This window comes from Asparagus officinalis, chromosome 6 (assembly GCF_001876935.1).
Source record: "Asparagus officinalis chromosome 6, Aspof.V1, whole genome shotgun sequence".
Lineage (NCBI taxonomy): Eukaryota > Viridiplantae > Streptophyta > Magnoliopsida > Asparagales > Asparagaceae > Asparagus > Asparagus officinalis.
In genome coordinates this window covers 21,892,652-21,905,901 of record NC_033799.1, presented here as the reverse complement: position 1 = coordinate 21,905,901, position 13,250 = coordinate 21,892,652, and the positions used below count along the sequence as shown (strand labels likewise).

At 36.3% G+C, this 13,250-nt stretch overlaps 1 protein-coding gene across 2 annotated transcripts; it reads right to left on the bottom strand.

The window, feature by feature from the left end:
* LOC109846385 (Golgi SNAP receptor complex member 1-2-like) lies at positions 9,336–12,708 on the bottom strand. Of its 2 annotated transcripts, none has more exons than XR_002248474.1 (3): positions 12,106–12,708; positions 10,070–10,266; positions 9,336–9,509 (listed from the first exon to the last, which is right to left on the bottom strand). XR_002248474.1 is itself a non-coding variant. In XM_020415618.1 (3 exons), exons 1-3 carry the CDS (start codon positions 11,943–11,945, stop codon positions 9,459–9,461), a joined length of 279 nt encoding a protein of 92 aa, XP_020271207.1. In that variant the 5' UTR covers positions 11,946–12,096; the 3' UTR covers positions 9,336–9,458. The 2 variants fall into 2 exon arrangements, 1 of the variants encoding a protein (XP_020271207.1); XM_020415618.1 differs by lacking the exon at positions 12,106–12,708 and adding an exon at positions 11,915–12,096.

The following is a 13,250-nucleotide window of genomic DNA, read 5'->3' as shown; positions in this document are numbered from 1 at the left end:
GAGCTCTCGGCGGCGTGAAAATATGAAGAGAGAGAGAGAGAGGTGATAGGCGGCGGGGATGATGAACAGGAGTAGGTATATTTATATATATATAGGTAATTAGGGTTAGGGTTAAGGTTAAAACAAAAATAATTAAAAAGAAATAATTACTGGTATTTAAAAATCAAATTAATTACGGGATAATTATCTACAATTAAAAACGCACACGTTATGCTAATACAACAGTTGATACGAAATAGTAGAAATATACACATATTATACAATTTAACAAGAATAATTAATAATAAAAATATATTTACTTACATTTAAAATCAAATAATTATGGGATAATTATATACACAGTAAAACGTACTAGTTATACTAATACGACAGAAAATATGTAACAGTAGAATAATTCAACAAATTATACCAAAAACACGTAATTAATAATACCATGTATTATATGAAATAATTTATAATAATATTAATAATACAATATATTATTTAAAATAATACGGATAGTACCGATAACACAACAAATTAATTAAAATAATACGGATAGTACCGATAACACAACAAATTAATTCTAGAAATTTTTTACAGTACAAAATAAATTTATAAATATCAAAATCATTTAAATAATTATATAATCAGATTTTTAAATCATAGAAATTATAGGAAATCAAAAAAATAAAATACACTTTTAAAAATCATAATTAAATATTTTAAAATACCAGAAAAGTATTTTAACTAGTATCGAAAATTCATGGTCCTTACATTCTACCCACCTTAAAACAAATTCCGCCCTCGGAATTAAAATAAGAACCCTAAGGACAGATATGAAATGATATCCATAAACAGAGGAGACAAGAAACAAGGAATAAGGGGAAGTTACGAGACAAGAATAGTGGGACGTTCTGGAGTCAAAAGTGATAAGGTAGGGATGAAACGAAATATATCGAGAAAATAGGATAAGAGCTCAAGAATAGTCTCACGGATGAAATATGATATGTATCTAAATTGTCCACTATATTCTTACTAGTGAGGACTTGGGACCGTGACCTGCATGGGTCACAAAAAAAACCTGTCACGCCCCGCTTCCCAAAATACCGAGGAATTGGGACGTGAACAAGCCCGCGACGTATTAGATTGAGAAGAAATATATAATATCATTATTTTTCTCTTTTCTTTTCTTCTCAATCTAATACGCTAAGAGTCTGAAAATAAAAACAATGCGAAGTCACAGGTCCCCGATCACAATCAACAAGAATATAATAGACAAACTCAGAATAAAGAAATATCATATCACAAATGGGGTAACATCCGAGACATAAAATACGGGTCAAACATGCCCTTATACAAATATGAACAAATGAATACTGAAAAGATACAAAATACACTGATCAAATAGAAATGGAAGGTAGTACAAAAGAAAACGGAGGACCAATAACTAATCTTCATCTTCTTCTGCTCCGTCTGCAGGGCACTCCTGCTGAGAATCCTCTGGCTCCTAATGATCTCCCAGCTGAACCTGTTCTTCATCTAAGTCTGACGTACACCAGAGAAAACAGGTGTACGTCAGGTGCATGGCGCACGGCAAGACCCGACCCCACAAAGAAAAATAGAACGAACGGAAATCCAATGCGAAAAACGATACGATAACAGAAACAACAAAAGAACGTACAACTGAAATCCACAAATCAACATGAAAACACTACTAAAACATGATAACATAAACCATCCAAAAGCGATCAGGTAACGAGTTCATGCAGCTAACGATCAGAAACAATCGTACAAGTCACAATGGCATACACTAGATGAAATTAATACTCAAAAATCTACAACAAGAGACGTAGTACGTCGAGCGAAATAATCCAAACAAGGAAACCCTCATGTATATACCATATGTCTCGAATTGTAAATAATTAAATATTAATCCCGATCTATGCATGAAAAGAAACACAATTGATCTATATTTCACAAGAATCATACTTAGCCAAGAATCGAGGTCATGTAACTAACTATCCCATCACTCATCTCAAACAACCACAATCACAATATCTCAGCCCCTCAGACCCACCCCGGTGACTACACAAACTTCACCAGCGCGAGCCCAGAATACACAAATATCTCAACTCATCAGACCCACCCCGGTGACTACACAAACTTCACCAGCGCGAGCCCAGAATACACAAATATCTCAACTCATCAGACCCACCCCGGTGACTACACAAACTTCACCAGCGCGAGCCCAGAATACACAAATATCTCAACTCATCAGACCCACCCCGGTGACTACACAAACTTCACCAGCGCGAGCCCGGAATATACACCCCCTCAACCAATACACCCCCCCCCCTCCCCCCCCCCCCCCCCCCCCCCCCCCCCCCCCCCCCCACCCCGCCCCCCCCCCCCCCGCGCACCCACCCCCCCGCCCCCACACACACCGCCACCCCCTCACCCCCCCCCATGGCCCCCGCCCCCCAACCGACCCCCTCCTCCTCCCTCCCCTCATCCCCCACCCGCCCCCCCGCATCTCTCCCCGTGAATCTCCAGGTAACTACACAGCCCGAGATTCTACGACCCTACGGTCATACCAGGTCCCTGATAGTCATATACTCCCTAATGATTCTCAACCACACATGAAACATCCAATGCAACCAATATGTGCAATAATTCATGGCATATCGATAATCAAAATAAGAAATGATAAATCATAACAACAGCTACGATAACAGGAACATAATCTTTTCTCAATTAATCCCCGATTCCTCTTTTAAAGTTATTTTCTTAAGCATTAAGCTACACTATCATTCCCAAATAATTCTTTTAAATTATTATAATTATCTTAAAATGATTTCCGTGTCGACTAAATTCTTAACTTCTTTATAATTGTCTGAAAATGTCATTTACATATTACTGATGATATAGATTAAAAGTCTTTCAGCAAAATTGCCACGGCAGGTTATAACATTCAGCTAATTCTATCAATTAAATTATTAACAGATATAAATAATGGGGAATGACAGATAAGGGATGGCGGTATCTTGAGCTCGGGGTTTGTCGAACAAGTCGACTTGACGGCCGGAGGGTCACGGCATTCGAACGCGGTGACACCGGGCAGCGGGTGCTAGCGTCGCATGGTGGTCGCCGGCGTTTGTAGCAGTGTGGCAGTGGTGTGGGGTCAGAGGTGGCGCGGCGAGGGAGGTGTAGGGCTTGTGGTCGTCGGCGCGGGGCAGCCAGGCACCATGGCGCTAAGAGGCGGTGCAGGCTGGGCCGCGGTTAGGGAGAGGGCGCCGAGCTCGATCGCGTCGGAGGAAAGGCCGACGGGGGCTGGATTGGGTCTGTCGGATCCGACGATGCAGCGGGCTGAAGGTCGCAGGTGCTCGGCTGGCTGAGGCGTGGGGGTGGCCGGCTGCAAGCGGCGGTCAGGGCGGCAGCAAGGGGAAGGCGACGCGGGAGCTCTGGATCTGGCGTCGGGTTTTGGTCAGCGGCGCGGGGGAGAGCTCGGACTGCAGCGGCGATGGTCGGCGACAAGGGGAGGTGGCGCTCAGGTGGCCGGCGGTGGTTTTGGGGTGTCGGAGGCGGTGGTGTCGGGTTCGTGAAGAAGAGAAGGAGAGAGATGGAAGAAGTACAGTGGCGGCTGATGTGAAAATGAAAAAGAAAAGAGAAAAGACTATTTATATATATAATGGAAGAAGTACAGTGGCGGCTGATGTGAAAATGAAAAAGAAAAGAGAAAAGACTATTTATATATATATAGGATAAGTTAGGGTTGGGGTTTAAAATAATTAAAATAAATACTTTTGGGTACTTAAAAATTAAACTAATTGCATAATAATTATCTACAATAAAAAACGTACACGTTGAGCTAATACAATAGTTAATACGAAATAGTCAAAATATACCCATATTGTATAATTAAACAAGAATAATTAATAATAAAAATATTTTTACTTAAATTTAAAATTAAATAATTATGGGATAATTATATACACAGTAAAACTTACTAGTTATACTAATACGACAGAAAATATGTAACAGTAGAATAATTCAACAAATTATACCAAAAACACGTAATTAATAATACCATGTATTATATGAAATAATTTATAATAATATTAATAATACAATATATTATTTAAAATAATACGGATAGTACCGATAACACAACAAATTAATTCTAGAAATTTTTTACAGTACAAAATAAATTTATAAATATCAAAATCATTTAAATAATTATATAATCAGATTTTTAAATCATAGAAATTATAGGAAATCGAAAAAATAAAATATACTTTTAAAAATCATAATTAAATATTTTAAAATACCAGAAAAATATTTTAACTAGTATCGAAAATTTATGGTCCTTACAGTTTGGCATCCTCCCAATATTTTTTCTCTAATGCTAAGGATGGTGATAAACTCCTTGGGTTGCCTATGCCTGTGACATCATAATGTTATAAACGAAGAGGGTATGTAGCTGAGATGATACGACGAGTAAGTGATCTGCTGCGGTGACTCCTGACAATTCTTTCCATTTTCTACGAATAACGAAAACAAAGAAAAAGGTAAATAACCAGATAAAAAATAAATCAATATATAATGTTATTCGTCAAGAACGCGTATACACTCGTAGGAAACAATAGGTGAAGTTAGCACAAATTTCTTCTACTCTACCATTTAAGCCAACCAGCTGACGTAAGTTCTTTATGGCAAATATCCATTCAAAAGTCACGAAATTGCATAGTCAACTCTAGATTGGAGATAATAGGTTATAGTATTAAACCTCATAGAACTCTTGCCAAGTTTTAAAGCACATGATCTAACTCTTGTGAATCTTTTGATCTATGGCCATCTACCATTTCATCCAATTGTGCTAGGAACATAAAAATAGTCAGTTCAAAATATAATAGACCCCAAAAGTGTATTGCATACATTATCTAGAGGTTAAAAAAAGAAAAAGAAACCTATTTCATAAGCAAGTCATTGAAAGAATGCAATGCAGACAAGAATGCAGTCTTTACCTATATTTTTAGGTAAACGAATATGTGACATGTTTTTTTAGATCCAGATTTCCCACACTTCAGGCCCGAAGCTACCTTTTCAGTCACTAAGAGATCTTTAAACTTTGGATAAGATTTGATCTTGGAAGGAGGTTTGGTTTTGTAAATTATTTCAGCTGAAAAAAATAAAAGAAAGAAAAAATTGCTGCTATTGCTGGAGTGGCCATGGATGGTACAACCGATCCTCATAGAGTTGCAGGCAACACTTAACGGATCTTGATATTATATTTATTATAACATACATATAAGATACAAACTAATACGGGTCTTGAACACACACAAAACACACCCACCAACATACAGAGTGACACACACAAACACAAGCGCACACAGATACAGCTGCACGCAAATGCATACATACAAGATTGTAAACGTGGAAGTATGTTGATTTTTTAAATTGTTCTTACTGAAAAAGGGAGAAAAAGAAGTGTTCTGTGTTGATTGTAGTTTTATACTTGGTCCTGAAATAGTTAAAACATGTATTGGAGCGCTAACCATACTAAATTTGAAGTACGAAATTTAGTAATTTGTATGTCAGTCGTTGAATTTACATTAATTGTTTGCGTAATTAATATCTTCACCTTCAGTTTAAAATATCGATGATGCATGTATTTCGCTCCACAATTTCTATTCATATTTTTTCCTTGAATGTTTTTTCACACTTTCTAAAAAGTAATTTTATGACCAATGAAATTACGTACCAAAAAGGCATATATTGGTTTCCCTAATTTTGAAATAGCCCTGATTTTAAGGAATTTGATGATAAATGTGATAGAATCATTTGGTGAAAGGTCTGGTTAACATAAAATCTGAAAATAATAGTAATTAAAAGATCAACATATATCTTTATTTTACTTACAAAAGTAATCGCTTCCTCAACCTCCACAGGCTTCTTTTCTTCAAGGGGCTTGATCTCGTAACCTCTCGGCAGTAAAGTAATAAACCGTAGAATTAGATCTTTATGCCCCCTAAATAACTCTTTCACCCTCGCTATAACCCCACCGTGTCAATCCTAAAACCAATAAATAACACAAAAAATTAAAGCAAAGGGATACAATTAACAAGCAATTAAAGTAGCCCAAATTTAGAAGTTTTCAACCTTGAGCTCTTGAAGTCCTTCATGACATTGAGGAATTCATCATATTTTCCCTCTTATCCTGAAATATATCTTCTAGACTTTAGATAATGAAGGGCATTGCTTGCTGTGAGCTTCGAACTATTACTGAAATACTCTTTTAAGTTATGAATAATTAGGTTTGTCGTCAAAACGTAGTGAACGACAGTAGTGGAAGTTGGATTCAAATTATGTAGGATATACACGACAAAATGCTTGAAGATAATATATCAATGTTGTCATGATTAAAAATTTATATATCTATTTAGTCATTATTAAGAAAAGTAAGAAAAGATGTCGTCAAGGCTCTCAACTTCATTATGTGAATTAGATCTTACCTCAATAGAGATGATAACTTTTCTTTAACTAATTTTTTCATATTTCTACTTCTTTGTTCTAGCTTTTAGACCTTGCCAGGGAAGACCAGAAACAACAAGAAAATCAAACTTTTGTTACACCATACTATGGACAAAGCTATTAAAAATAAAGTTGAGATAGACACCAGACCTTCCTCTTTAAAAATATGTGAGAACAAACCCAAGAGATTCCAGATCATCCCTTCTATTTTGTTCTTAAGATTCCAAATACAAGTCAAGCATATAAAATATGATAACTATATGCCAACCTCATCAAAAGGGTCATCCTAATAAAAGTAAACCTATAGAGTTTGTTGGCATACTACAGACAAAATAAGCTTGCAAGCAAGTAATAACAATGCCCATTGCTTACAAAGGTGAATGAGAGGACCAAAGATGGAAGGCATTAAACCATACGTGTATTTCAAAACACACCAACATCCAAAGGATCAAGCATTCACTACAAAAATATAGAAAAGAGAGTGCTTCCCTACAGGCTAAACATAAAATATTACATGTCATGACCTTGTAGATGTCAGGCTACAAGTAGACAAACATTCATGATTCATCACATAGATTCCACAAAATAACAAATATGCGACAGCCCAACAATACGGGGTTAAGAACAAGAAAGTTTGTATGTAATATAACCTGAAACCACAAGTCTATGCGGTATCTAGTAAAGTCGCTACCCACGGATCTATGAACATCATTAAAGCAACCAGACCGCAATGAGAAACATACTCAATTGGCACGACCTCGAATAACATCAAGGCCCATCTCTGTAGTAGGATCGGTGACTTGCAGCTCCACCTAAATACCATCCAACTCCCTCTTGAACCTGTCGTTGGAGCTTGCATAGAGCATCTTACTTCTCACCCTCGCAATGTCTGGAGACCTTCATGCAAGGGAAAACAACTACAGATCATTACCGCAACCTAAATCCATATATTATAGAAAAAAATTAGTAATTTACCAAGGAATGAAGAAGAACTTGTTCTTCTGACAGTTCTCCTCGGTGACAAAATCAAAGTCATAAATCGCATATCAACATTCATTCTCATGAAGGCTCGCAGTGAAATCCTCGTAGCTCATAGCGGGTTAACCAAAAATACTCCTAAAAATCAACATAAATAATTGTACATATAATTGAGTGACAGTTGGGAGACACTCATCGAATCAATGCTACACAAAGCACTAAATATAGCTTGTCAGTGAAAAGAGCACTCTGACCTTGTTCATATTGTAAAGAGCTTCAACCATGTCTGATGATCTATTCCTAACTGTACCAGGCACCTGAATATCCAAATGAATAAATGATTGCATTATATTAGGGAGACCTGTAACTACATTATTGCTTGCAGGTATGCTGTTAACTAAAATACTTTTAAATCAAAATCAAGCCTCCAACAATGAGGTAACCTTCTCTAATCCTTACCATGTTTCCGATAAGCTTCATAGAACCGCTCGAGCTCCTCTTTGCTCCATTGAGGCCCAAACATGTCAGATAATTTTTTTTTCTGTGAATGTGAAATGCCAAGAAAATATGGAAAGTTAGCAAACAACTTCTGTATTAACTACAAGACAATCAGTTCTAGAAAATAAAACTTGAAGAATAATATTATGTGCAATAGATCATTCAGGGAATAAGGCGTAGAATGCGTCATCTCATCTAAAAAAAAATTAAAAGGCCAATAATGTGAAACAACCGTTCAAAAGATGAACAATGAATCAAAGATCCAACAATAGGCATTTTCCTTGATTATTGAACAAATTAATCACAAAAGAAAGCAAAAATTTTGCCAATATAACAAAAGTACTTATGTGTGGCCTATTTTTATTCGCATTTGTTGCATCTATATCAGCCCATTCTTCATTTATTTTAGCAAAGCGGTTGTTCACGCCTCTAGATTTTCTGGTTGAAGCCATTAAAATTTCTTCGCCTGCATAAGTATGAAAATGTGATACACCATCATATATCATGTCACTAACAATTGCACATCAAAGGTTTGCAAAATAAAAGCATTCCAAGATGAAGCTATAAGAAAGAGATAACTAATAAAATATGAAAGACTATATTCAAAACTCATGAGGTAAAACCCCTTCCTTTAATATGGAAACTGATACGTAATTTAAATAAAAAAACAAAGGGCAAGGAGAGCAACCACTTCCTTCAAGCATTTTTGGTCACTTACAGCAAACAACAACAACAAATAGATTTGGTATTCCAACCGCTAATAGAACGTTTGAAATCAACTGTCATTTATCAAGTGCACAATGGATCTGCCATAACTTTAAGAAGGGGGAAAAATCACAAGTGAAAATTAAGGTATCCTAGACGGAAAATTCCGTCTAGGATACTCAAAATTCCGTCTAGGATATGTATTCTAGACGGAATTCCGTCTAGAATACATATCTAGGATGTTTCCGTCTAGAATGTAGTATTCTAGACGGAAATTCCGTCTAGAATACATCCTAGACGGAATATTCTAGACGGAAATTCCGTCTAGAATACTGCATCCTAGACGGAAAAAATTTCCGTCTAGGATGATTATTCTAGACAGAAAATTCCATCTAGAATAATCATCCTAGACGGAATTTCCATCTAGGAGGTTTTTAATTTTTTTTATAAAAAATAAGCTATTCTAGACGAAATTTGAGCATCCTAGACAGAATTTCCGTCTAGGATGTTATGCTACAGTAGTTTTTTTTTTTTTTTTTGCAGAATCTACTTTGAGTGCACATACACAATATCAAACAACAAATTTTATTCATATCCAACACAATCTAATTATATTCTAATATCAAATTTCATTATATTCAAATAATACATTCACCAAAATAGTAGAGAGATACATAAATTGTTTACAAATTTTTACATAAATTATTTACAATAGCTATGACACTGCTGAAGCTTCTTCAACTCCTTCCCTATACATTTACTCAGGCCTCCTTCTTCACCTTCTTCCTCATCATTCTGAGCGTAAGCATGGTCTGAAATGGTAAACAATGTAGAAGTAAGAAACAATAAAAACAAAAGCAGATAACTTATATCTCCAGTGAACTTGTGCATAATTATTATTGCACCTCAGGACCGGTATGATGATGAAGTGGTTATCCATAGATTAAAACAAAGCCAGAAGTTTCGCTGACTAAACTGGTGAATGAGTACTATATTGATATTTAAGACACATGAGAAAAGGAAACCTTTGTAAGGTTATAGAACTAGCCGCTCTTTAACTGTTAGAATGTTGGACAGGAAATGACTATGTTTTAATCATGACATTTTACAAAAACCTGTCCGTCGATAATAATACCAAGATGAACTGATAAATGAGTGTCTTAGCAAGATTACTGAGGTGGCTTCAATTGAGAATGAGAGAAAGAATGTTTGAGTCGGTTGGACGCTTACGATAAAACATATGATTAAGATGAGTCATAAATGAAGCAACAGAGAGTAAGGATTGACCTCACAGAACAGAAATCGAGGTATGGAAGAACTATTTGGATCAAGTTCAAATGCACCTGGAAACAAGAAACACGCAAAAAATTACCTGTGTATATTCGTGAAGTATGTCCCTATGCCTTGCAAGTTTTTGATTAATAGAACTTGTGGCAGACGCTGTTGCAGCACATCGGCTCATGGAATCATTAATATCGAGCAGCTTCTCTAGTGAGAACTCTTTTTCCATTTCCATGGATTTCCATGATCTACTGGGACCAACATTTAGTGATCCACTGTCCACATAACCTGTGATGTTTTAAAAAAAACAATAATAAACAACTAGCTATTACAAGAAAAAAGAAGAATTATGAGAAAGCACCGCAGATATAAGTTATTATTTTATGAAAGATGAGTAAATGTGTAACTCCCAGCACAGCACAGGATCAAATCATAGAGAAACCACGACTTATTACTACATGATAAATAGAAGGTAAACTTTGTCAAATTATGTAGAAGTAACAGATGGAGACTCCATATTTACAGTGAGTCCACATAAATGGGCCAAATACCACTTCTTTTTTCTAAATTTTTCATATCAAGGCTTCAAATCATGATATGAATCATATCACTTTCCATATGTATTTATCGATGATTTAATACTGTAAGATAATTTATAGACGTGTGGCAGTTAAATAATTAGGTGTATTGTGTAGAGCCATATATTCACGACTCACAAGAAGATGGAAAATTTTAAAACATAGTTGAATAACAAATAGAAATGTTAAGAGCTTGCAAGGAAAATGACAAGCATGTAAATAACAAAAAAGAATCCAAGTTCAATGAGTACAAGGCCTTTAATTAAATGCCAAAACACAATTCAACAAAATGTAAAAAACATCAATATTTTAATGAATAAAAAATTCCTAAACCAAGTCCATAATCATCCCAAAATTAACAAAGCAATCCAACTTAACATCAATATCTATCACTATCATCATCTTCAAGAATCTTATAGTTATTCCATAGGATATATATTTCTATCAATCATTCAATTGAATAGGGATGAAAGTGGTCTAAGTTGGCTGCTCTGTATTAACATAAATATGGTTTCACGACTTCAATTTTCATAGGGAAAAGCACAAAGGACTTCATCTTAGTTAGCAATGATGCCAATGACTGTAGAGATGCCAGATTATAGAGGTGATGGTTTCATACAGAACCTACCATTACCCCCTTCTCAAAGATTAAACACATGAGCACCGACGAAAAAACATGGCGACTAAAACATAAGCTCTCCTAATAAACCTCCGATGTATCCGAGAGGTTTTTATTTTGGTTTTTGTTAGATCTTGTAGAGTTTTGTTAGGCTGGTGGTATGCACTCTCTATGGGAGGCACTATTATTGCTATTGGCAAAGTGAAATGTTTAGGTAGTGTTGGATTTGGTCATGGATTAGTCAGAAGTTTGAACATGTTCAGGATCAACGTGACAAACTCAACCTTGCTTGAGTCTTGGAGTTTGACATTTTTTGGCATTATAGACACCAAAGCACATTGATTAATATGTGATTATATGCACATATTATGGAGAAGACCTAAATAGAATACATATCCTTCGTGTGATTGCTCTTGTTCACAGAGTAAAAAGATAAAGAATGTTAAAAATTGCTATTGATGTAACTGATCTTAAATGTAAGGGATGTATTTATGAAGGATGTATTTACAAATAACATTTTGAGATCTTTCGATATTTAAAATTTCTTTGAAACCTATTTGTCTATCTATTGAAAGAAAAACAACCTAGCATCAATTTGTTCAAGACTTTTTAAAAAAAAATCTAAATAATGTTTCATAACAGATCAAACAACTTTGAAACAACCCACGTCTATATAGCATAAGAGAATTACGTAACGGAATTTATTCGAAGATAAAAGACTTCTTTTTTATAGCCCAACCTGGAATCGAACTCAAGACTGTGGAATCCATGTTGAAATCTCTCGGATTTTTTAATATCACTTGTAAGCCTTATTTAATGAAAAACTCCAGATTCAAACTTGTTATTATTTTTCCTACAAATACAAAACAAGAAATTGGGAGAAAAAAATTCCTAACAATTTATAATCTTGTTTCGAACAAATATTCTCACCTGACAATGGTGTTTCTAAACCCTGGCTCAAACCTTAAAAGCCTCTCACCAATTCAGACTCGTTTCCTCTCTAACGTCACCAATCTCCTCCTCCTCCAAACTCCAAACCCTAACCCTAACCCTAGAATCCCCATGGCCACCACCCCCTCAAGAAGACCATTTTGCCACCGCTGCACAAAACCCCACCGCCTCTGCCTCTGCTCCCGCCTCAAGACCCCGCCATTGAACAACCCGATCTCCATCACCATCCTCCAACACTCCCTCGAGAAGCACCACCCTCTAAACTCCACCAGGGTCGGCCAATTAGGGTTCAAGAACCTCGCCGTGGTCCCCGTCACCGACGTCAACTTCGACAGCCCAAACGGCCGAACCCCACCGCTCTGCGTGTACGACTGTGGCGGCGGAGGAGGAGATGAGGTGGCACGCGGAGGAGAGGATGTGGGAGTTCGGTAAGGGGTCCGGTGAGGAGGAGAGAAGGCGGGAGAGGTGGTGGAGGCCGTGGAGGGAGGGGTCAGGGGGTGAGCTTGGAGTTGAGGATTTAGGGGGATGAGGCTGCTTGTTACGGAAAAAATTCAATTTTGGGATGAAAATTTCCATTTTGGGGGGAAAGGAGGGTCGGGTGGGGGTTTTGACGAGCTTTTATTTTTTTTTTAAATGAGCAGTTATTCTAGACGGAAATTTCCGTCTAGGATGTATCCTAGACGGAAATTTCCGTCTAGAATACCTGGTTATTTTAAAAAAAATTAAAAGAACCGTCTAGGATACTATTCTAGACGGAATTTTCCGTCTAGAATGTTTTATTCTAGACGGAATATTCTATAGACGGAATTTTCCGTCTAGAATGTTTTATTCTAGACGGAATATTCTAGACGGAAAATTTCCGTCTAGTTTAATACATTCTAGACGGAAAAAATTCCGTCTAGAATATTCCGTCTAGAATACGTGATTTTCTACTAGTGAATAAACAACAAATTTAGAATCCATACAATTTAAACTAGAAACTGCTCATTAAGGGGTATCATCATTCAAATAAAGAATAAAAAGAAGGTTAATAAATGTTCCTTTAGGCAAGTAAACACCCTTCCAAAAGCGAACACAGGTAGATGCATGTGAAGAATGCAAAACTTTGAAACACATATCAATTC

Bases quoted from the DNA above. Each gene is read 5' to 3' on its own strand.
- LOC109846385 (XM_020415618.1), bottom strand. From the start codon at position 11,945: ATGGATTCCACAGTCTTGAGTTCGATTCCAG. The intron at 10,267-11,914 runs GTTGGGCTATAA...AAAACATCACAG, and splicing joins AGTCTTGAGTTCGATTCCAG to GTTATGTGGACAGTGGATCA. The intron at 9,510-10,069 runs GTAATTTTTTGC...TTACCATTTCAG, and splicing joins TACTTCACGAATATACACAG to ACCATGCTTACGCTCAGAAT.